Source organism: Astyanax mexicanus, chromosome 11, assembly GCF_023375975.1.
Source record: "Astyanax mexicanus isolate ESR-SI-001 chromosome 11, AstMex3_surface, whole genome shotgun sequence".
Lineage (NCBI taxonomy): Eukaryota > Metazoa > Chordata > Actinopteri > Characiformes > Acestrorhamphidae > Astyanax > Astyanax mexicanus.
The window spans coordinates 12,307,728-12,332,542 of NC_064418.1; the positions used below are offsets into that span (position 1 = coordinate 12,307,728).

At 37.2% G+C, this 24,815-nt stretch overlaps 2 protein-coding genes across 5 annotated transcripts in view; one reads left to right on the forward strand and one right to left on the reverse strand.

Moving 5' to 3' along the window:
* hs6st3b (heparan sulfate 6-O-sulfotransferase 3b) overlaps positions 1–2,374 on the reverse strand; it is a 112,036-nt gene extending 109,662 nt beyond the window's left edge. Inside the window, exon 1 of the mRNA XM_007260579.4 lies at positions 1,478–2,374. Within this exon, the coding sequence (XP_007260641.2) occupies positions 1,478–2,049 (572 nt within the window). The 5' untranslated portion in view covers positions 2,050–2,374. The remainder of the gene's footprint in view (positions 1–1,477) is intronic.
* Positions 2,375–4,160: 1,786 nt separating this feature from the next.
* Positions 4,161–24,815, forward strand: part of uggt2 (UDP-glucose glycoprotein glucosyltransferase 2) — a 61,813-nt gene continuing 41,158 nt past the window's right edge. For 2 of the 4 annotated variants that reach the window (XM_049484910.1, XM_049484913.1), the window contains exons 1-17: positions 4,162–4,347; positions 7,336–7,460; positions 8,447–8,529; positions 9,587–9,717; positions 12,989–13,101; positions 14,676–14,853; positions 14,999–15,095; positions 15,178–15,250; positions 16,576–16,676; positions 17,412–17,511; positions 20,423–20,483; positions 21,533–21,624; positions 21,816–21,966; positions 22,948–23,067; positions 23,243–23,328; positions 23,903–24,038; positions 24,219–24,350. In XM_049484910.1, coding sequence (XP_049340867.1) covers positions 4,324–4,347; positions 7,336–7,460; positions 8,447–8,529; positions 9,587–9,717; positions 12,989–13,101; positions 14,676–14,853; positions 14,999–15,095; positions 15,178–15,250; positions 16,576–16,676; positions 17,412–17,511; positions 20,423–20,483; positions 21,533–21,624; positions 21,816–21,966; positions 22,948–23,067; positions 23,243–23,328; positions 23,903–24,038; positions 24,219–24,350 — 1,803 coding nt within the window. In that variant the 5' untranslated portion in view covers positions 4,162–4,323. Of the gene's footprint in view, positions 4,348–7,335; positions 7,461–8,446; positions 8,530–9,586; positions 9,718–12,988; positions 13,102–14,675; positions 14,854–14,998; positions 15,096–15,177; positions 15,251–16,575; positions 16,677–17,411; positions 17,512–20,422; positions 20,484–21,532; positions 21,625–21,815; positions 21,967–22,947; positions 23,068–23,242; positions 23,329–23,902; positions 24,039–24,218; positions 24,351–24,815 lie in introns of all 4 variants that reach the window. The other 2 variants (XM_049484911.1, XM_049484912.1) reach the window with 2 other exon arrangements.

The following is a 24,815-nucleotide window of genomic DNA, read 5'->3' on the forward strand; positions in this document are numbered from 1 at the left end:
CATTATAAGCATTTTAAATTGAAACAGGATCTTTAAATACAATATCACTGTTCATGTGAATCGATTTAAAATAGAACCTTTTAAATTGAAAGCTGTAGTGTTACTATGTGAAAAGGTGACAAATATTCTAACAAATGGCATCAGTGTGCTTCTGCTATCATTCCTGCAAAGCCAGATATTTTCATTTCAAAAACATAATGCTCTGATAGGTCCCAGGATGTTTTTCTGGCTATAACAAATTTTGCTGATTACCTGAGCAATCATGGTGCTGCTATTGGTGCTGATACAAGAGCTACTGCGAACATGGAGATATTAGAATGACATATTCAGTCTGCATCTGCTCATTAACTCATTGTTAAACCAGAAGAAATACAACATTCAAACCGAAAAGAACTGGCGAACTAAAAGAACGTGCAACAGAGTGATTGTAAAATTAACAGATTCATCTGGTCTGAAAAGATACTGCACCACAATAACCAGCTCTGGGAAAAAATTAAGAGATCACTTAAATTTCTGAATCAGTTTCTCTGATATTTCTATTTATAAATTCCAAATAAAAATATAGTAATTTAGAGAATGAATTTGCAGAAAATGATAAATGACTGAAATAACACAGTCACTGCTTTTGAATAACTTTATGCCACTCCTGGTGCAAAACTTCAAGCAGTTTAGCTTGGTTTGATGGCTTGTGATTATATTCCAGAGGTTTTTAGTTTGGTAAAATGAAAGAAACTCATCAATTTTAAGTGTATGTTTTAAAAGTATGTTTAGCATGCATGGTGCAATTTCACATTCTCACCCAAAACTTGCGGTCAATTTAAAGATAGTATGACTGTGTATGTGTGTATAAAACTTTAAAATCGCCATCAACTTAACCCAAAAGTGCCCATGGCCATGTATTATGTGTCACAAACCCTTTAAAAGCTGTGTGAAATTCCTTACAGCACTCTGTCTTTCATTTTAATTAATAAAGTTTATAAATACAATAACCATCCTTATTATTTGGTTAAAGAATGTAACCTGTGTGCTGGGTTAGTGTTCTAAATAAAACTCCTAACTCCTTTTTAAAGTGTATTTTCTGCTTGTACAGCTCTGTCAACAATTGAAAGTCTTTATTGAAATGTTTTTTTTATCCATATAAATAGTTTTGACCTTATTTCTTCTTAATAATACAAAACATGGATGAGCTGCTCATTGAATTTATTTGATTCATTTAATTTGGAATTTGGTATAAGCATTCAGAAATGGGTCTGGGCTCTTATGGGTTAACTTTAAAACTTTATAAGCTTCATAGGTTCTTCACACACGTGTTTCACAGAGCTAGCTGTTAGATAATCTAGTTAGATGTATCTTCATAGAACCAAAAAAGGGTTCTTCTGTAGTCTCCAGTCACCAGTCTCCTCTCCAGCCTTCACTCACACGCTCACACACACACACACATACACAGCCTGGCATGCTCGGTGCTGATCTAGGTTACCTTCTGCGCTTGGGCTGCTGCTGCTTCTTCTCCATGATGACGGGCACGCAGTTGGTGAGCTCGGTCCAGTCGGCGTGCAGCCCGCAGCTCCAGCCCGTGGAGAACCGGGAGAAGAGCCACGACTCGTCCTTGCCCGGCCGGTGGCAGTTGCACTTCTTCTGGCCAGGCTTGCAGTCGCACGGCTGCTCCAGGCGGATGTTCCGGACCAAGTGCCGGCCGAACGTGGTTCCGCCGGTCTTCTGGATGTGGAGGAACACGATTACGTCGTCTCCACGGATGTCGAAATCCACGTGTCGCGACAGGTCTCGCTCCGAGAAGTTGAATTTGGAGGCGGTCAGTCTGACCGGGTTCTCGTCCCCCTCCTCCTCCTCCTCTTCCACTTCGGGCTCCCGGTACAGGTCGTCCAGAGCCGCGGGGAAGCCGGTGGAGAGGGCACCCGCGCCCCGCAGCTTGTCCCCGGTTCCGAAGTGGCAGGACTGGCTGCCCGCCGGGCAGATGTACTGGTAGCCTATCATGACGAAGAGCAGCACTAAGAGCGGAATGAGGAGCAGTTTGTTGGGTTTATCGCTCATTCTAACCGGAGGAGACTGTCCGCGCCTTTACCGTGAATCATTATCCCCGCAGCGGCTCTTCTCTCACACATATCCGCGCAGCGTACGGACGGATAGACCCGCTCCACATGTTGCTACAGTACGGTCCTTTTCTCGCTTTTCTGCCTCCATTCGTTAACCTAGTTTAAAAAAAAAACTAACTCCCCAGTTCAGTTCAACGAAGACGCGGTAAAGTTTAAATATGAGTGCCGAAAACACCGTAAAACAATGTGAAAAAATCGTATAAAAACGTATTTTACTTAACTATTTAGCTAGCCAGTTAAAACCGCAGTAATACCTCGGCTTGTTGTAACGACGGTCTGATTTGAAATCATGTCCCAGCCCGCGCGCCCCAGAACCCGCAGCACCACCAACCTGAGCGCGCGCGCAACATCCTAGGCTTGCTGTTATCGGGATATATTGACTTATTTATTTATTTATTTATTTAATCCCCGCCCATGATCGCCGAGAAAACGAACAAAACCCGCCTTCCCTGCCCTACGATTGGTTCATACTTCATATATGCAAGTCGTTCCCCCCAATCGGATGCTGCGTTCGCACAAACCCCGCCTTTCCTAAAATACGATTGGCTATATTAGTTCACAGACGCTCACATTCACAGGCTCACGCCCAACTAATGTTTACTCTTTTTCTGTGTTTCTTTCCCTTTCTTCTTCTCATAGATGAGTTATAGGATAATACAGTTGTGGCATATTTTATTATGTTCTCGAACAATCTAGAAAGTACTATCGTTTAAAAAAAAGAAGTCGTCCAGGAGGCGGGACGCCAGTCTTTCTTGCCAGAGTTTGAGTTTAAAGTCGCACGGGTCTGCGGGGACAGTTTGTGAAGAATTACAATTACACTACGAGTTTAATGGGTGCTTATAGTGAGAAATATTCTCATATAATCAATTACAGTACAATGTAATACAATGACATTAAGTTTTTTTTTGTCAGGATGTAAAGGGAAACCAGTCAATCGAGGCATCCTTTTCAACTCACCTGCTCACCTGCCTACACACACTCGTTCTGACCTCCATCCTCCACTTTCTGACCTTTTCTCTATCCTCATTATTACAGTATTACATGTAGAACTGACTATTATCACCACTCAGTACTGTATGACAACCACAAAAAATACAGGCTGATACAGACTGCAGCATTAGCTATATTCTGTATGTCCTAATTCCACTATGTTTCAACGTACCCTTTTTCAGCACCAAAAAGTGCCTTATAAAGCGCCAACCTTTCCAGGATCACTTTTCCAAGAAAGCAGACAAACATTTCAGTTTCTACTTTTTTATCTGTAAATATATATAAATTAAAATATTATTGAAATATTATAGGCCCAATTGGTACTTTTGGCAGTGAGTCAAGTCATGCTGGAAAATGAAATTCGCATCTTCATACAAGTTGTCAAAAGAGGGAAGCAAGAAGACATGGCTCTCCAAACCATCATTGACCATCAGTAAATTTTGCGTATTTATTTATTTATTTTTTAAATCAAAGGACCAGATTCTGGAGTCTTGGAGAGCCATGTCATCTGCTGGTGTTGGTCCACTGTGTTATATCAAGTCCAAAGTCAGTGCTGCGTTTTCCCGGAAAATCTTACAGCACTTCATGCTTCCCTCTGCTGACAACTTTTATGGAGAAGCGGATTTCATTTTCTTGGCACACTACCCACACTTCCAAAAGTATTAATTGATCTTATAATATATTTAACAATACATCAACAATAAAATAAATAAACTCTTAAAATAGATCAGTCTGTGTGTAATACACCTATATAATATACACGTTTCACATTCACATTACTGAAATAAAGTAACTTTTCAATGATATTCTAATTTTTTGAGATGCACTAGTATAATATATGGAGAGTAGGTAAAAGTAAATACAAACTATCCATTACATGCATTAAGACATTTATGAATCAATTAATCAACAAAAAAATATATATATTTTTTGTTTAGCTGTTCATGTACATGCAGAGCCTTCGTGTGTTCCCCACAGCCTGCCCGGGATGAGTAGTCCTGAAAAGTGCCTGAAAAATCCCTCCCTACAGCTCCACTGATCCACAGCCCAGTTTTAGGCTGGATTAGCAGATCTGAGAGCAGCTCTGAGAGGAGAGCTTGGTGAGTGTAAAGGAGCACAGTCAGCGGGCCGGGTTTATCTGAGTAACTGAGAGCAGTTCAGCTCCCTCTGTGTGTGCAGTGCTCAGCTCAGCTGATCAGGAGTTAAAGCGGAGGACCCCTCAATGGCGCCTCGCAGTGAGACCGGGGTAAGAGAGGCTAAACTGCAGGGTTGGGGACTTTATTAGACAGAATAAAGATATTTAAGACTTTGTATTGGTTTATAATATACATGGACTCGCTGAAAATAGTGAGAAAATACGTTAATAAACGCTGTGTGTCACATAAACAGTCAGTTAGGTGTTTAGCAGTAGCAGCAGAGTGCTGTCTGGGCTTTTAGCTTATCAATGAAATAGTGAGCTAGGTTAGCTAGCCCCTGATATTTGGGCTGTTTTGAGCCCTAACACTACCTGGTTTCTTTCATTTTAGGCCCAAATCCGCTGTAAAGGGTAACGTTAAACCACAGCAGTTATTGTAGCTCTAGTAGCAGAGTGCTGGGTCGTTAGCCAGGCTACGTGGCACTTCTTTGTACCTACATTAGCCTTCGTTTTGTTTACTGTAACGTTATGTGTTTACATACACCATTTCACCCAGCTTCAGTAACGTTAGTACTTGCCAGCTAGTTTATAACAGCAGGTTTTTTTTATCTATTGCTACAATAACAGTCTCCTCCTACCTGTAAACGCTGTACACAAGCAAGGCATTTGAAACAACACTGCAGTGATTTGATTGCATCCAGCTATAAGAGCGCAAGCTCAGAAATAAGCTATATGCTAGTGTATCTAAAAAAAGTGTTTATTTCTTTTATTGTTGATGATTATGGCTTACAGTCAATGAAAATTGAATATTATATAAGACCAATTGGTACTTTTGGCAGTGTGGGCAGTGTGCCTGCCAGAAAATGAACCCTGCATCTCCGTAAAAGTTGTCAGCAGAGGGAAGCATGAAGTGCTGTAAGATTTTCCGGGAAAGCACTGCTGCACTGACTTTGGACTTGGTAAAACACAGTGGACCAACACCAGCAGATGACATGTCTCTCCAAACCATCACTGATGATCAGTTAATTTAAAATTTTATTTAAAAATCAAGGGAGCAGAGTCTAGAGGAAAAGTGGAGAGACACACAGTCCAAGCTGCTCAAGGTCTAGTGTGACGTTTTACAATAAGTGATGTCATCTGCTGGTGTTGGTCCTTTTATAGAGATTGTTGTAGAAAAGAAAATGAAAGGTGGGCTACCCCCACCTCTCGTCCGGGGTACAACTCCCCTACGTGTTCGTTTGATAGAGAGTCGTAGACAGGTGGAGTGAAGTTGAAAGCAAACCAAGCATTTATTACAAAGTACTGAATATCCAGGAGAACCCACACATGAAAGACCGTCTAACAGCCGTCCCAGTATAAGTTCTGACCCCCCTCTGATCTGACTCCATGTTTATACCCCAAATGACGTGAAACCTGCTGATGAGGCGTTGCTAAAATCATTTCATGTGTTAGTGTTCAAGTTTCACAGGTCCGACCGGACCACTAGTGTTTGGCCTTGATTGTGTCCAGCCGGACAGTGTGGTATTGTTTAAAGAATTGACTGGGTCCAGTCAGACAGTGTGATATTGTTTCAGTAACTAAACAGTGCCGCCCTCCCTATGTGCGCGCGTCCTCCTCCCGCTTTGGTAGGTGAAGGACTTTGCACGCACAGAGAGAAAGGCCGCACTGTTCGTCCCGAAGCCTCCTTTGTATCAATTTAGTTCATACAGAGTGCACTAGATGATGATTGATGGTCGTTAGTCAGAGACATGCAGATAAACGAGATGCTTCAAGCATGAGCTATATAAGTCTCACAATAGTTCTCATATGTTATATATTATGTGTTAGTGGTGCGTGGTTAGACCGCCATACAATAGACCCTATGTGTTAGTAAACGCCTTATATATCGTGTGGGTTAATTTGTCATAATAGAGTCTGTGTTAGTGACATGCCTGATCAAACAATGTTTTACTATATATGTAAAGAATATATTGTGATTATTGGTTAATCTTCTATATAAATGCGTGTAAAATGTAAAAATGATCAAATGTAAGGTGAGTATTGGTTAATGCATATAAAATACAAGGTTTCACACAATGATTATGTAATTATAGATACTAAGATGAGTAATCATAACTGAAAGATATTTGTCAATACACTCAAGGTAAAATAAACAGTTACTCTTCAAGATGCAGATTAAATTTTCCATCAGGCTTTGGCACACTGCCTACACTGTAAAAAATATTAGCTGGTCTTATGTAATATTCTCATTTTCTGAGGCACTGATTTTTGGGTTTTAATCGGCTGTAAGCCATGATAAACAATTAAAAAACATACACTTAAAATTATTCTATATCTAATACATCTATAAAATGAGTTTCATGTTTTGAATTGAATTACTAAAATAAAGTAACTTCTCAATGATATTCACATTTGTTGAAATGCTCGAGTACTTCTGATGTTCCAGCTCATCCCCATTGAGGAAATATCTGACACTCTTGGTATTTTCTTAGTGGCTTCATGAGGTAGAGTCACCTAGAATAGTGTTCTCTACGTTTTAAAACAGGTTCTGGAGATGCTAAACAATTATTTTTGTAAATGTTCTCATAGTGGCACAGAATGGTCAGAGTTTCCTTGTATTAGTCCACTGCTTTAGAACCAAATGTTTTTCAATGTTGACTTTTCCTTTGCTAAGCAATAAGACTATTTGCCTACTGTTGTCAATTAGCAAAATTATGTTTTGAAGGACATGTGCTGCACAAAATAACTTCCTGATAAAATGTGCATCAAATCTAAACAAAAAAACTTACTTAATTCCAAAAAATAAAAGAAAATTGCCTCTAAGTGTTGCTAAAAAACATTAGAAACGTATGTATGAAACTGGCATGGGGGAACACACATTTTCAAATTCAAGTCACATTTAGTATGTCTTAAAATGCTGTAGATGTTCACTGCTGTAGAATAGTGTTCTATTAGCAGTGCTTTTCTGTGATTTATAAAAGCTGTGTGCACAGCCAAATACCTTGTCCCGCGTTGATTTTAGGTCCTGATGCTTTTCTCAAGGATTTTCATTTGCAAGTTGAAGGTAATCAGAGGTGTTTTTTTTCCTCACACTGCCAGATAATGAAGATCCTCTGGCTGCTGCTAATCCTGACTCAGTTTCATCATGCTCATTCAGCTTCTAAAGGAGTCACTGCCAGTCTGAAGGCCAAGTGGCCTCAAACACCACTCCTGCTGGAGACGAGGTAGGTTCCAGGGGTACCTTAAAATACATTAAAGCTAACCTACCCTTTTTTTGTTTTGCCCTGTTTATTTTAGACTTGGTTATCATTGCTTACCTCTAAAGCTTAATCAGTCACATCACAATAAAGATGAACATGTGTGTAGGTTGCAGTGATGTTAATATATTAGAATAAATATATAAATAGTTGTTACTGTACTGTAAGTAGTGTTTGTCAAAAATGAATGTCATTCCTTTTGGTGTATGCAAGCATAAAAATATAACATTTCAACATAAAATGTAAAGCGAGCTCGACAATCAGGGCATGTTGGCCAGTGTTTAGCCTAGCCTCATTCATAAGATAACACCTCACAATTTATATAGGTGTGGGTGTTCTCAAACTATCCTCTAAGGTAACACTTCATGATAAATGTACATACTTCTGTGTTTTTCTGTCTTTTCTGATTTTTGGCACTTAATATAAACCATCAGTCAGAAAATGGGAAATCTTATGTGTGGCTGAGTTAGGAAATAATCAGATTTTTGCTTTGCAACCAGCCAATAGACTCTCAGAATAAGATGTGACTTAAACATAATTTTAAAACACAAGCTTTTTTAACACAATCATCAACCAGCAAGAAGACAAAGATTATTTAAACCCTTCGCTTCTTGCTTATTTCTGCTATAATGGTCTGTTTTTACTCATGCACAGACTCATGCAAATCTGAGAATACTCTGGTTAAAAGTTTACATGTTTCTCAATTTATGTGTACTAAGAAATACCACTTACTGAGCTTTTTTTCTTCTTTTTTTCTTAATCGGATTTCTAGTCATTTGTAGTGTTAAATATTCAGATAGCTGCAGTAATTCAATTATTAATGGATTTGTGAGTGCATGTAAACTCACTTAGTGATACTCTACTGCAGTCCTGCACCCAAAACAGAGTCTGTTTCACTTTATGAGCTGTTCTCCCAGAAATGTACTGGTTTCTCCTGTTCTGTTTTTCTTCAGTGAGTTCATCTGTGAAAGTGGTGAAGAAAAGTTCTGGCCATTTGTCGACACTGTGAGGGAGCTAGCGGTGTACAAGCACGGAGGTGAGCACTGGAAATTCTTTGCTGTTGTGCTGCATGTAACTGCGCTGCATTACGCAAAGTGCTGGAGACATCTGCTGTTGTTTAATTCGGGAACTATGGGAATTTACCGGTATAATGTTATGTAAGGCAGAGACTGGACAACAGGGTGACATTTACAGGTGTGCAGATTTGGGCAGATGAGGTAAAGATAAGGCATCTAAGTTGAAAAAAACAAACAAACAAACTGTATTTCTTCTTATTTGATGGATGTTAATCTACACACATTTTTCTCTCATCTCTTTACAGTAAGCTTAGATTTCCAGTATTTTAGTGCAATAAGCAGAGGCGCTAGCCACGTTTAGCAGCAGCGCTAGCGCTAGTAAACGCCACTGTTAGCGTTACACTGAGGAACACTGAGTGTTCCGGTAACTGGGCGCTATCAGCTAGCAGTTCAAGCTTGTAGTTAAACATGCAGACTACAGTCCAAATTACTCACCTCTGAACGGCGGAAGAGCTAGTGCTGCAGTTAGCGGCTAATGCTAATACTGCTCCAGTCTCTGTACTGGAGAAACTTTACCGAAACTCCTGTATAACGATGTACTACAGCAGAGCGGCTTCACTGCTCCTTACAACCTGACTGATAGAATTCATACATATGGCACATCGGATTTTAGGGTGCACTGATGATTTTTTGTAACAGTAAAGCATTTTAAGTGCGCCGTATAGTGCAAAAAATATGGTACCTTGTCTCAGATGTGACTTTTTGTTATTACTTTATGGGATGGAAAAATATCAAGATATTGAGATATTTTTTTGTCCATATAGCCCAGCCCTTGTTGCAACCATATTTGGAGTTTGATGGTTCTAGAAATTCTCAGTGCTTAGATTTGCCTTGCATTTACTTGTCAAGACATTTCATTGCTGGGGAGGGGGGGTTAGTTTGGTGTACTTTAATGCAGCCTGGCTGGATATTTAAAAAAGTCAGTGGCTGTCTCTGGCCAGCGGAGTGGATAAGAGGTGTAAAGATGGAATCTAGTTGTGCAGGAAATGAATCAGCAAATTTTTATTCGTCCCTCAGAATCCGTCCGGTCCTACTATAACCTGATCGTTAAGAAGGCCGGACAGTTCCTGACTGATCTTCAGGTCAGCCTGCTGAAGCTCTCCCTGTCCCTCAGAGCATACTCACCCACTGTACACACATTCCTACAGGTAAGACCTCACCACATACACACACTGACTCTGTAGTAACAAGTAATGAGCTGTAGGGCCAGCAATTATATTTTATTACATTATCATAATTATTTGGCCCAAGGTCAATTTAAATACATTTTTGTAAAAAAAAAAAAAAAAAATATATATATATATATATATATATATATATATATATATATATATACAGTGTTGGGAAGGTTACTTTTAAAATGTAATCCCTTACAAATTACTGATTACATCACTCAAAATGTAATTTGTAACGTAATCAGTTACATTACTTCAAGTGAGTAACGTAATCTGATTACTTTGGATTACTTTAAATATTGTCATATTGTCATTTAAGCCTGAATGAATGTAGCAACCACATATTGCATATTATTCTTTTATTTTTCTTTCCAGTTAACAAATAGATAAACAAATAAAACAGCCTTTTCAATCACTCTATAAAAATACTTATGAAACCATTTCATCAAACAATTTTATAAAACACTTCTATAAATTGATAATAAAACCATTTAAAACCAAACAATGTAACAACAACTGTAAGCTATCTATTTGCAGGTTTGCCTCCAGTGTAATTTTGACAACAAATTGTGATTTAGTCTTAGTAATAGTCTTGTGACGAAAATAGTATTTAGTTTTAGTCACAATTTAGTCATCTGAAATGTTTTTAGTTTTAGTCGACTTAATGTCATAAGAATATAGTCGACTAAAATTACAGTAAATTTAGTCGACTAAAATGTAAAGGGTGTAAATGTAAATGCTTTTTCATCAGTTCCCTTGAATTATTAACTCTACATGTATACAAAATGAAACGTTTAATAACCACTTGAGTAATATTGTTAATGTTTGAAAGTGAAATATATTTATATATGATTTAATATATATTATTATTATTATTATTATTATTATTATTATTACTATTATTATTGTAGGTGTGTGACTATACATATTTTACATTTAAAATTTTGCTCTAGAAATCAGGTCATAAAACATCTGAATAGTTAAATTATAGTTTAAACAGAGCTGTAGATGCAAAAACTTTTAAAGGATCTAGTTTCATCTCCAGCATTAACCCAGCACACCTACTGGAGCTACAGTCTATAAATGAACACACATTCACACACTGTCCTGTAGAGATGCTCTCAGGATGTACAGAGAGACTTCATGAGTTAAAGTGAGAAACTTATGAGAAAGTGCTGTAAGGAACTTTACACAGACTTTTGGGTTCATAGATTCGCTTATTTTATTGTTTTATTTTCGTTATATTATTGAGTTCCTTTCTGACCTGCTGCTGATTTAACACTAGCTATATCTTTCCCACTGTGAGACTAAACAGATGATCTGATCTTAATGAGTGAGTTCTGTATCAGTTCTGTGTTTTAGTGCACTGCTGAGTTAAACACACCATCAGCTCATGAAATAACATCAGTATTAAAACGCTGATCTCTGCATGGAGGAGATCTGTGTGACTCTGGTCTGCAGAAGCTGTAAGATTAGTGGTGTTTTTACCGGTAATGGAGTCGCTCCACGCGGTTTACACGTTATCTTGTTTTTCGCGACGTCAAAGGAGAAATATATCGCCTCTCCCCTCTCTCTCTCTCTCTCCCTCTCTCCCTGCTGAACTCTGTCGAGTTAACTTCCAGTCGAGCTCCGTATCGACAGTTTAATTCCGCGCGGCGCTGCTGCAGGAGAGGCGGGTACTCCACCTTCGCTAAAGTAGCAGTGATTGGATCTCTTCCTAACTGGTCCCTACCTTTCACAGAACTAAATCAGTCTGATTGGATTTCGTCCCTGCCAAACATTTTCGTCTCGTTTTTATTCGTTGACCAAAATGTCAGTTAATTTCGTCTCGTTGTGTGAGCGTAGAGCCGCTGCCCCTCCCCCCTGTGTGTGTGTGCAGCGAGACGGGAGGAGGGGCAGAGAGTTCCCTGTCATATCAGAGCGATTTCACCGCAAAATGTTATTTGCGTTTTGTCAGTGTTGGATTGGAAGAGCAAAAATAGGAAAGTACCGCAATGTAACCCTTTTATTTTAGCAGAGTAACTGTAATCTGATTACCACTTACTGAAGCAGTAACTGTAACGGATTACAGTTACTTATAATTTGTAATCTGATTACGTAACGCCGTTACATGTAATCCGTTACTTCCCAACACTGTATATATATATATATATATATATATATATATATATATATATATATATATATATTGAATGTTTCATCTTTTTAAATATCCTAGCAAGGCACACTACGCTTACTCACACTTACACTTACTCTACCTTAGCAGTGCTTTTCTAATCGTGAACATACCTCAACGGTGTTACTTTAATCATACATTGTCTTTAGCAGCAGTGCCAGTCAGGAAGGAGGATAAGGAATTTAGCCATTTAAATATCCTTCATTTCTTCATTAAAGAAAACACTGAAATATTGAATGTTAAAATAAACTATTCATTGTTCAGTGTAAATTATACGGTCTGTTTATTAATTTGGCACGAAACCGCCTGTTTTTTGGACAGCCTATTTTTCATTCCGAAAACAAGACGAAAACTAAATCAATAAAATTAATACTTGAAAACGAAAACTTTCTTAAACTAATGAAAATGTTAAAGACTCACAAATGGGGAAATAATTTATAATATTTTATTTTTGACCAGTGATCAAAAACAGCTGCAGTAAACAGTTTCCTTATGACCTGTAGGAACAGAGGCATTCCCTCACTCAGCATGGCTCTCTCGCTTTCTTGGAATAAAAATTATGTATGGAATAAGTTTAGATGTGCTACCATGTAAAAAAAAAAAAAACATTGCTTTAAAATATAATAGCCTGAAGACTTTTAATATTAGCATTATTTAAATGTAACAACTTGACTTGACTAAAGACTATTGTTTTAATAAAAGTATTAGCACAAATCAAATCTAAAATAGGCAAACAATAACTATACATGACTTAAATTAAACAAACGTTTTTATTATATAGTTATTTGACTAACACTAAACTAAAACTAAGAATAACTAAACAAATGAACTGTTCTAAATATAAGTCAAAAGACTAAAACTAAATCAAAATCACTTGTCAAAATGAACACTGGTTTGCATATATGTGATTTTTGGGGTCAGTTTCAGGTGCAAGATTATTGATTATTGTATTAGCCTTGGAACTCTGCATCAGTGCTTTTTTTTTTTTTTTTCTCTTCCCCCCCCCGAAATATTTGTTAAATAAATTGAGAAGTAAAATTTTTATGTTCCTGTTATCCTTCTGTGCAGATTGCCAGTGATGAGCCTCCACCTGAGGCTTGCTCTGCGTTCGTCTCTGTGCACGGGCAGCTCACCTGCAGCACCAAGGACATGAAGAAGCTCCTGAAGACTGCCGCAGGCAGGTAACCCACTTTTACCCACCAGCAGTGGTCTCCTCTTTGTAAGCAGTTTTGTTTATTGGGGTTTGAATGCAGCGGTTGTCCTGGATATTAAGCCTCTTAAATCTGAAATTATATTAGTTCACGCTTTGCCGATTCTGCTACCCGCTCGCACAGTACTGGAGTAGAATATGATCCCTCATGAACAGCTCTGATCAATAGGTTGGAACTCTGGATTTTCATTATGACCGGATTAGAAGTTCACCATGAATGTTACAGCTTTCTGGATTCCACAGCGCAGAGAGGAATAGCCGATTAGTCTAAATACAGTATTGTGTTGTCTGGTGTTATGCTATAAAGCATGAACTAGGCATACTGAATAATTTTAATATTTAAATATCATTAAAAACTTGATGGGTATATTCTGTTATTTTTGAGGAACTGGATTGTGCTGGATTTATATGTGCAGTAATGCAAGAAACAGTGTAATCTGGTAGAGTAATCATTTATCGCAAATGATTACACAAATCTAGACAAAATATGTCTTATAATAAATAGAAAAGTTTGTTTTCTGTTCTGTCTGCTTTAAAAAAAGATGTTCGTATTGCCATAATTAATAAAACATCATTAATATTCATTTTAACAATGAATATATGGCAAAATATATTAATAGCCATGCTGTAATATGGGAATTTATTAAATGTTCATTTAAAATGTAATATTGAAGACATTGAAGCTACACAGGAACACATGCTGAATTATTTGGTGAACAAAAAGTGTTAAATCAACAAGAATATGATTTATATTTTAGATTCTTTAGTTAGCAGCTTATATTACAGCTTTGCGCATTTGCTGGATTTTCTCAGTCAATTTTATGAGGTAGAGTCACATGGAATTCAGGCTTTCAGTGAACAGCTGTGCTGAACTTCTGAAGAGTTAATTACTTAAATTTCCTGCCTTTTAATGTGTTTGAGAGCATCATTTGTAAAGTTGTGAAGAGATTGAGTTGGTATACAGTGAACGGCTATATTTGTGTAATGTTCTAATCCTTATTATGGCAAGAACTACTCAACTAGTCAATCTGAAATAATTCAAGTACTTTGAAAGTATCCTAAAGTTTGGTTGCAAAGACCTTCAAAAGCATTATGATAAAACTGGCACTCATCAGGACCGCCCATGCAAAGAAAAGACCAAGAGTTTCCTCTGTTACACTGGATAAGTTCATCAGAGTTACCAGCCTCAGAAACTAAAAGTTAACAGCTCCCCAGATAAGAACACCTAGATGCTTTACAGAGTATTTTTTTTTTTTACACTCTTAAGTTACTACATGATTCCTTATGTGTTCTTTCACAGTCTGGATGACTTCAGTTTTAATTTGCAATGTATGATAAAAAAGTGTATATCATCATTACACTCACAAATTCAACAACTTTAACTTTGTGTGTAATTTTCCCAAATGTGTTATTTTGTAAATGTGTGTAACTGAGTAGTGATTTCAGGTAGTGGTTTACTCTCAATATAAATGAATGAAAAGTTGATTTCCATTTCCAGAATGTAATTTTCCTTGTTATACTTACACAGTAGTTTTATACTTACAGGCCAAAGCCATACCTGTACAAGAACGATCACAAATACCCAGGAGCGAACGGGACTGATCTTCCTGTGGTTATTCTCTACGCTGAGATCGGAACCAAGAAGTTCAACACATTCCATAAGGTTCTTTCTGAGAGGGCTGAAGAGGGGAAGCTGATCTATGTGCTCCGTCATTATGTGGCTGTGAGTACCCTGAGGTTTATCTTTGTGTTTAATAAATTCTCTGCACTGAAATAGACTATGTAGTATAAATATTGAATAAATGTGAGGTTATTAATTAGGTAGTACTCTTAGTTTTGTTTATTAAAGGTGCTTTTTCTCACTACAGGAGCCAAAGAAGCAGAACATACTTCTGTCTGGGTATGGAGTAGAGCTGGCTATTAAAAGTACGGAGTACAAAGCTGTGGATGACACTCAGGTTAAAGGTACATACTGTAATATGTAATTTTGTATTGTATTATGTAAGTATATTATAACTAGCTTAATCATTTAAACTTTTGTGTTTAGATTCAAAATCATCCACAACCGATGAAGAAGATGACACAGATGAAGTCCAGGGCTTTTTGTTTGGGAAGCTGAAGTGAGTATATGCAGTCTACCAGCATGTATGTGTTTTTTTTATCTGTTGCATGCAATTTTCTGCAGCAACTACCCAGTATTTGATTGGATAGTGTAATTGCATGAATACCAATACTGGTATCAGGTATCTCCCATACCATGCCCATTTACTCATACTCAGTGTGACTAGTGCACGCTACTCTGCAATTGGACAGACAGATAAGAGTCACCCTGTGGAGTATTGAAACAGTAACTTTAGTAAGTCAAATTAGGGGCGGTGTCTTGAGGCTGCAAGTGCTGCATGAAGGAGTACATTCACAGTGACAGAGATGATTGATTAAGCTTTTGTGTGGGTACCTGTCTCTGTTTTTGACAGAATTTTTGCAAACAAAAATGTTACGCTACATCACGATAATGATATTTTGTCCCACCCATAGAAATGACAAATCTGCAGAAATGAACAAAAATAATAATACAATTACCTTGTTAATAGAGTGAAAAATCAGCAGGCTGAGTGATACTATTCGAACGATTTCAGTTCCTACTAATTACTTGCTTTAATGCATTTAGCTGTTTTTGATTGGAGATTTGATTTGGGTTGGAGTTTGGAGACTACTGTCATAAGGTTTCATTCTCTGAATGGACATGAACACACCTGTACACCATTAAAAGCCTTTAGGCAAGAATATTGACACCTAGGATACGGCCACAATGATCAGGAGATCACCGGTTCGAATCCTGTTCATGTAGCTTGCCATCTACTTCCAGAGCCCTGAGAGAGCACAATTGGCCTTGCTCTCTCTGCGAGGGTAGATGGCGCTCTCTCTTCCATCATCATTCCAAAGGGTAATGTCGATCAGCACAAGGCGTCTGTGAGCTGATTTATCGTAACCAAGTTGCTGACCAAGTATGCTTTCCTCCGAGCATACTGGCTACTTGGCATGCTGCATCAGCAGCAGTTCGAAAAGAGGTGGTGGCTGACTTCACATGTATCGGAGGAGGCATGTGCTCGTCTAAACCCTCCTGGGGTTAAGGCATTAATAGTTTTAGGTGGAGTCCTAATGAGTGGGTTGGGTAATTGGCTGTGTAAATTGGGAGAAAATGGGATAAAAATTAGAAATAAGATATAAAAAAAAAATAATACTAACACTACATTCTCCTACCTGTGTTAGATGATTCAGATGGTCCTGTTCAGAGTGAGTTTACCAGTGTTTTGTAAAGTTTACTAAGCCTGCATGGCTTAGTAAACTTTACAAAACACTGGTAAACTCACTCTGAACAGTATAAAAAAAGTGTAGGGTGGAGCTTGGACAAGTCTCTTAACGCACATTGTCTACTTGTGCCTAGGAAATCGTATCCAGATCTGCAGGGGCAGTTAGGAGACCTGAGGAGGCACCTGCTGGAAAGCACCAACGACATGGCACCTCTGAAAGTGTGGGAGCTGCAAGGTAGCTTTGCTGCTGCTGGTGCTGCTGCTGTTTTTTGGTTTATTATTATTATTAATGGCCCTCTCTCAGACCTGGAGTCCTGGGCTCTACGTGGGTCCAAGGATCCTCACACGGGCAGAGGAAAACGATCTGTACCGGCCCAGAAGAAGTGTCCGGGTGATGAATGGAGAAAAGGTGGAAATGTTGTGTTTTCCGCCCAGCGATCTGTTCTGCTCTCCTGCTCTGACTGCTGAACAGATGCTAATGGCCGGAGCCAAGTTTGCCGTTGTTGTACTTGCTCTTTGAGGGTTCAGGTTTGATGTACAACCTGATAGAAATGTAAAAGCATATAGCAATTATAGCTGTTATCTATATAATGTATTCTGAATGGATCTTTTATTCTATACAAGTGAATAATGAACAGAACTTTCATTTATATGTCAAAACCAGCCACGAAGGCTGTCTGATCATGTCCTCCTCTCCAAGGTGCTAATTACTTTCCCTTTCGCTCAGCCTGGAGTGGCGTAGAGTGAATATTAGAAAGCTGTATATTCATTTTGCCTCCATTATGCAGTTGTCTATAATAATCATGTGATTTGAGAGAGGCTGAAATCCTGATTGCTTTATTTAGAACATTTTTATCTCTGTAATTAATTGCTCTGCTAGGCTCGATATGTTGACTTGAACAGTAAAGACACCCTCTGTGGTTAATTGCCTTTTCTAAAGTGCGTTCTGGAATGTTCTCTGCATTAACAGACCTGAGTTTCCAGGCAGCAGCTCGGATCATGTCCGTGCCAAAGTTTGATTCTCTCAAATTGATGCGCGACCTGAGCCAAAACTTCCCCAGCAGAGCGAGGTAAGAAAAAAAAAAACAAGCCGCTGCATTCTTCTGCTGTGCACCACTTTTAATGTTTAAAAAGAGAGAATGTGTTTACATTACTGCAGTCAGGAGATACAGAAGGAGATGGCACATGTTTCTACAGGCTAGCTGTAGAATTGTCTGCTGTAAGCGCTGTTTGACATTAACAATACACAGAATATAAAATAAAATTACATTTGCTGTTCTTGTAAATGACCTATTCACTTACCTTCAAAGCGTGAACACCCAGGTCAGTTTCCTCTGCTAAGAACTGCAGAAGTACTGCGCCATTAAAATACCAATACGCCAAAGTCAGAGCGCACCTTGATCTAAAAAGGGAATGGCAAGTGATGCGCTGCGCAGTTGACAGCCCGTCTATAGACTGCTAAAATAGGGCTTTGAATGTGCTGTTCTAATATCTTCATGTCTACAGTAGCTCTTGTATCAGTGGCATTAGCAGCACCGTGGTTGTTCAGGTGGCTTTGCAGGAATGGTAGCAGAAGCACAGCATATTTTTTGCCCTCTCCTCAAGCAGGAACACTATTGATTTCAGATTAAAAGACAAAATCTTAAGGACTACTGCTTTAAATAAATATTTTGGTGATACAGTTAGTCTACATGTAAAAAAAAACAAAAAAAAAACAACCAAAATAGACAACAAAAAAGTCTGCCTGGCATGTTTCAGTTTGTTCAGTTTTGAATGATTTTATTTTAATTTTGGTGCATCCTTAAACACAGAGACCTCTAGTGATTTATTTTGTTTTATCGAACCAGCGTGCCTAGGTTGGTAGAGATGGCACAATCAGGTTGCATTAGGTATAAGACTTTTTTCAATATATATGGTATACTATATATTTGATATAGTGACTTAAAATGTGCTCTACCAAAAAGCTTATCAGAACATTGAAGGATTAAATTAGTTGAACAATTAGCTTGTCAGCATCAAACCACCACACCACCAACTAAAACCACCCCCTTGTTGCATAGAACTCCAGTTTCAAATACATATTATACACATCATACACACTTACCTCGTCTGATGGAGACATAACCTGCCTGAAACTGATATAATACATATTGATTTCAGTGGGATATTCAATAGCATGAGATCTGAGCATCTGTCTTCAGATTACATCTCAAGTGGCAATCATCAGAGCCCAAGCACTGTGTACCATTAAAGAGACAGCAGAGCACAAATAACAAAACCCGAGAGTCTGTAAAGGTGATGACATGAATTAGCATGTTTTAATCTCAGAATGCAGCAGAATGTTAATGCTTTCTGCAGCGTTCTCTAAGGAATGATGCAGTCAGAGCCTCTATAGGGGTTTGTTTTCTGAACTGAACTGAGGTTTAGTCATGGTCTTTTATTTATGCAGAAGACATTTGTAGAGGCGGGCAAAAGTCAGTCTCTTGTAATGGAATGAAATGTGAATAATGTGTGTTTTTTTTATTCATTTTAAAATGAAGTGGTCAGATTTATATGTCACAAACTGTCAGGCTACAGAAGAAGATCCTACTAAGAATTATTAATTTTCCAATATGAATGCAGCATCTGCTCTGAATTGTTCGGTATCAACTGTTTAGTTCAGTATATTAGTTTCTGCTATCCATTATTCAGTTTTTGCTACAGATTGTTGTTTCTATTACAAACAATTCAGCATCCATTAGAGTTTATTCAGTATCCACAGTTTCTACTACCAATTGTTCCCTGTCAACTATGAATTTAACATCTGTTACAAATTATTTAGTTACTACTATGAACTAGTGTCCACTATACATGTTTTTTGCTATGAAGAACGCAGTGACTATTTGTATCATACTATATCTACAATGTATTTTTGGGCATTTACTGTGAATTATGCAGTTAATATTATAAAATATTTAGTATGGACTATTCAGTGTTTACTATGTATCTACTATGAAATATTGAGTGACTTATTTGGATTAATTAGTAACTTGTGAATCAATTATTATGCACCAGGAATTGTTCATTATCTAGTATTATCTAGTATTTTTTTCCAATATGAATTATTTAGTAACTATAAAGTAGCTTTAGTAACTTATTTAGTACCATAAATTATTTTATATTTCTTGTGAATTTTTATCTGTTAATTATCTATGTTTAAGTTTCCACTTTTTTCCACTCCCAGTTTATACTGGGAAATATTAAGTAACTATTTTAAAAAATATTTAGTGTCCAGAAGTGAAGTGATTTATTATGTAATTACTATTGGGTATCCATTATGTATTGTTCAGTATTTACTCTAAATTAATCAGTTTTTTCCCGAAAAAATATTCAGTAAATATTATAAAGTATTTACTATCCTGTATTTAGTGTTTATTTTGTCATCTGAATTATTCAGTAATTACTATTTATTATCTGGTATTAAATTATTAGTACATTGAATTAATTATTTACTCGTCGCTTTGACTGAATCTTTATCCACTATGAATTGTGAGAGAATGAGATTGTTTCAGATTGACTTTAGACTGTAAGTAAAGAATCTCTCTTCCTCTTGGAGAAATCTTCATCTTCTCGTCAGATTTTGGGAGCGCTGCGTATGCGGTGGCTCCAGCTTGTTTTTAATGCGTGTTGGGGATTTTGGCTGCTGGAGCTGCAGACACTTTTATGTGCGGTGTGTGTGTGTGTGTGTGTGTGTGTGTGTGTGTTTTTGTGTGTGTGTGTGTGTGTGTGTGTGTGTGTGTGTGTGTGTGTGTGTGTGTGTGTGTGTGTGTGTGTGTGAAATGTGCTGAGTCAGAGTGGCTGTTGGAGTTTACACTGAGTCAGCTCGGCAGATATAGCATCTTAAAGGTGTGCAGGTTCTGCAGATTAAAATGGGCTTTTATGAGTGGCCTGGGCCATTGGAAAGAGATGATGTTGACCGTGCATGCTTTACTGTCCCCACAGATCACTGACGAGAGTGGCTGTAAACCTGGAGATGAGGAAGGAAATTGAGGAGAACCAGAAGGTGCACTTTTCTGAAGCGCTCTTATGAAGAAACTTTTTTTTCTGAGCTTCATCTCATCAGATGCTTTCAGGCTTTAGCTAAATTCCAGGTTTAAATACTGTGAAAATCTGTAAAGCATGATTTTAACTCTTAAGCATATAGGATATCCAAGGCGTGATGTATGTGTTTAAGTTGCTAGGTCTGTCATAATAATTACATTACTGTATTATTGTTCAGTATTTCCTCAATAATTGACCTAAATATTGCCCTTTGTGTTTACTTACCAAGGAGATCCCATTCATGTTAACAAGATGATATTTTAACTTTGTTTAAAACAGTGTCTTAATGTTAGAGATGCACCAAAATTATCTAAACCAAATTAAATAAAATAGATATAAAATATAACACTGTTTTTTAGCGGATTGTCATTTGAATCTTTAAAATATTCTGCATTTACGAATAGTAGAGAATAGGCAATATTGCCCTAAAATAATCTCACAATATTATTTTTTTTTTATATATTCATGCTATTTTTGCAACAACAATGTTTTTAGTAATATGACAAAACATTTATAAATTTATAAATTAAATATTTAATTAATTTCAAGATTATACTATGGCAACAAAATAAATATGAACTTAAAAAAAAATGTATAAACATAGCAGTTTAAACATTTAGTAGATGCCAAATGATATAAATATTTGTCTATTTTAAATAAACTTTGAATAAATAAAAAAAAAATTTACAAAAATTAAATTAATGTATTAACAAAAATTGGCCACAAAACTAAAGTGCAGCATTTTTGGTGCATGCATATCAACTGTAAACAAAATAAACTAAATATGAAAAATAGCAAAACAAATACAAAATAGACTGCCTACAATAATATCGCTATTAACATGAAAAAGTTTTTTTTTGCTATATTATTGCGTACAATATAATATGGCGCACCCCTAACAAAGAGCCTAGTTGTCAAAAATGTTACAGGTCTGACAATGTCCATGAATGTGAATTTTGATGTTTTTGTATGTGCTGTGCACCTAAACTGATGTTGTAATCTGATCTGCAGCGCCTGAGTGAGAGTATGGGGATTCACCCTGGAGATTCCAGTCTCTTCATTAATGGAATACACATTGATCTGGACCTTCACAACGCGTTCAGGTATAAACACTACCTGTGTGTGTACATATTTGAGACATGACATAACCAAATATGGGTAATATTTTCACTTTCATATACTGCAATGCCAAATTAAAATCAGTACACCTTTCATTGTCAATATACTGTGTACTGTATATGCTGTTTCACCCACCATCAAGCTGAACCACTTTATTTTCTTTCTTCTTCTGAAGCATACTTGACATTATCAGAGGTGAGGCTAAGCTGCTGGAGGGGCTTCATAACCTGGGCATCAGGGGAACCAGCATGAGCAAGTTCTTGCGGATGCCTGTGACCACTGTGGAGGAGAGTTACGCTCTGGATATCAGGCACTCTGCTATAATGGTGAGCGAAAATATCTCAGAAAATGGGATCATGATCTTTGTTCAGTAGCTTGAAACTTCTTAATGTTCTTAATGTATTTGTTGGTTTTATTTAGAGAAAATATTAAAAAGTAAAATGTGAAAACATACAGTATGTTTTTATTGCTTATTACTGTTTGAGACTGTAAAAGATTAGGTCTCTGTAGAGCCAGAGATTTGTGCATACCATCTAAGCAATAATTTATTTTATTTGATTGCTTTTGTGCTATATAATGACTCTGAAATATTTACTGTATATTGGGTATATGGGCTTATCTGGTCCTTTTGAAAGTCTTTGCATTTCATGTGTTAGAGCAGTATAAAGGCACACTTTGGGCACTATTTTAGCGATCTGTAGCGCACAGGTCAATTGCTCATCGCACAGCTTAATTTAGGCCGTGTTTGTGTGTCTTTGTATCGTGAAGGCACAAAAATTATGCCTTGTGCAGCTTTAAACATGCAAAAGGCATGTACTAATTCTCTTAATTAATCATGTGTGTGTGTGTCAGTGTGACAGTTGTTATTCCCTTTAAGGCGTGTTGATATTTTAACAGCATGGTACCTTTTTAAGCGTCTCAGTATGGGTAATTTATATTTATTTAATTTAACCAGCAGGTAATTTAAGGGAACAGCAGCCCAGCACTCCTGCATGGCTAAAATATGATAAAATAGGATTGGGTGGCTGACTGTTTACTGTTTTTATTGGTCAGTGGCGCACCTATATTTCACATCATCAAGATAAAAAACACGCCAAATATTTACCTGAACACACCTCCCTTCCAGACCACCATGCCCATCAGCGTAGATATATTCCTAAACTCTGATGCAGTTTAAACAGCATGGGCTCAAGGCATGAAAATAGACTGTTGATTGGGTGTAAGATAGCAGCCTGCCTTGCAGGGCCCTGTGTGTGCATACCATTACTATGAAATTATGCTAAATATTTTTTTTTTCTGCGTTTCAGTGGATTAATGATATTGAGAGTGACTCCACATACAGGACCTGGCCCTCAAGCCTGCAGGAGCTGCTCAGAGCTACGTTTCCTGGTGTGATTCGACAAATTCGCCGGAACTTCTTTAATCTGGTCAGTAGAACAGTTTGAATAATGTCTATATTGAGATAGCACACTAACTTCAATCCAGTTAATAACTAAATGCAGCATTGTGAAAACAGAGCAGATCAATCTGCTTCAAGTCAATTTTTGCCATTATTTTATTTTTTGTGGACATTATGCACTATTTAAAAAAATATTTTTCCAGGTTCTGTTTTTCGATCCAGCCCAGGAGGAAAGCATAGAGCTGGTAAAACTGGCTGAGCTTTTTTACAAGCATAAGATTCCCCTGAGGTGAGCCTACATTCACACTGTAACATATATTGTCATCTTTTTTTTTTTTTCACCCTGACAGGTCCTGAGATGCTATGTTCAGATATTAAAATTGTAAATTAATTAGTTTGAAGGAGCATTCTTAAGTATTCTGATTTAGTAATGTTTTATAATGTCTTAAATTGCGTAAACTTTTTGAAGTAAAAACAATGACCCATACTGTTGCACACCTTAAAAGGTGTTTGCAGGAAATATGGGACAATTTAACACCGGAAACACTTTATTGTTGGATATCCTCTGTTCTTAAACATCTTATCAGTGTTATAAAAAAGTGGTAACATTACAAAGTGATGACTGAAGGCCTGAAATGTGGGAATGGATGCACATACATAAATGAAATTAAGTTGAGCAGATAAAACATGAAATATCTTGTGTTTATACCATCTGAAATAAAAAAAAACTGAAATAAAATAAAACAAAATGTAAATGTAATTTTTTTTGTATTTCCCATTCTGTTTGAACTTTTTCTGATTTGAGATTGTACAACTTATGTTCACTGGTGGAAGCTATAGCCATTCTTTCTTTATTCTTTTAGGATTGGGTTTGTCTTTGTCGTAAACACAGAAGACAAAGTGAATGGATTTGAGGATGCTGGAGTTGCTTTCTTCAGACTGTGGAACTACATCGCTGAAGAGTATGATGTAACCCAGGCTTTCTTATCAATGGTGACTGTAAGTAGCCCTAATATTAGCTTTCCCTCTGTTTCAACTCATATCCTGCATTTTCCTTTGGCTGTTAGTCAGATATTTAAAAGCTTAACCTTCATTTATTTTAATGAGTGCTCAGAGGTTCACTGTAATGAACAATGGTCACTAGATCTGAAATGACTTCTATTTGTGTACGCTTCACAGATGTACAACAGAGTGGATGTTGGAGATTCTTTATCAGTGGAGACAGTGACTGCGTATCTGAAGAAGAAGTTTCCAAAAGCTAACACTGCCAAAATACTCGGGGTGGAATCCAGCTATGATGACAAGCGAAAGGTATGAGTAGGATTTATATTTTGTAGCACTCTGGTGCTTAGAGCAGTGTTTGTCAACCCTCGTCCCTGTGACCGACAGGACAGTGACTATGACAGGACAAACAATTACAAGATATGACACTTACAAAGACATGGCAATTAAAAGACATAAGACAAGACATGACACACAAAACAATTACAAAACATGACAATGAAGAGAGGACAATTCCAAGACAATTCCAAGACAATTGCAAGACATAACCGACAAGAAAAAAAAAGTCAATTACTTAACAAGACCCTTACTAGGCATATCAATTACATGACCGGACATGACAAGAAAATGAAAAGAGGACAACTACAAGACATGACATTTACAATACATGATGAGACAAAACAAGACAAGTGACAGAAGACAAGGTAATTATAAGACATGACAGTTGACATTTACAACACAACAGTTACAAGACATGACAATTACAAGACAATT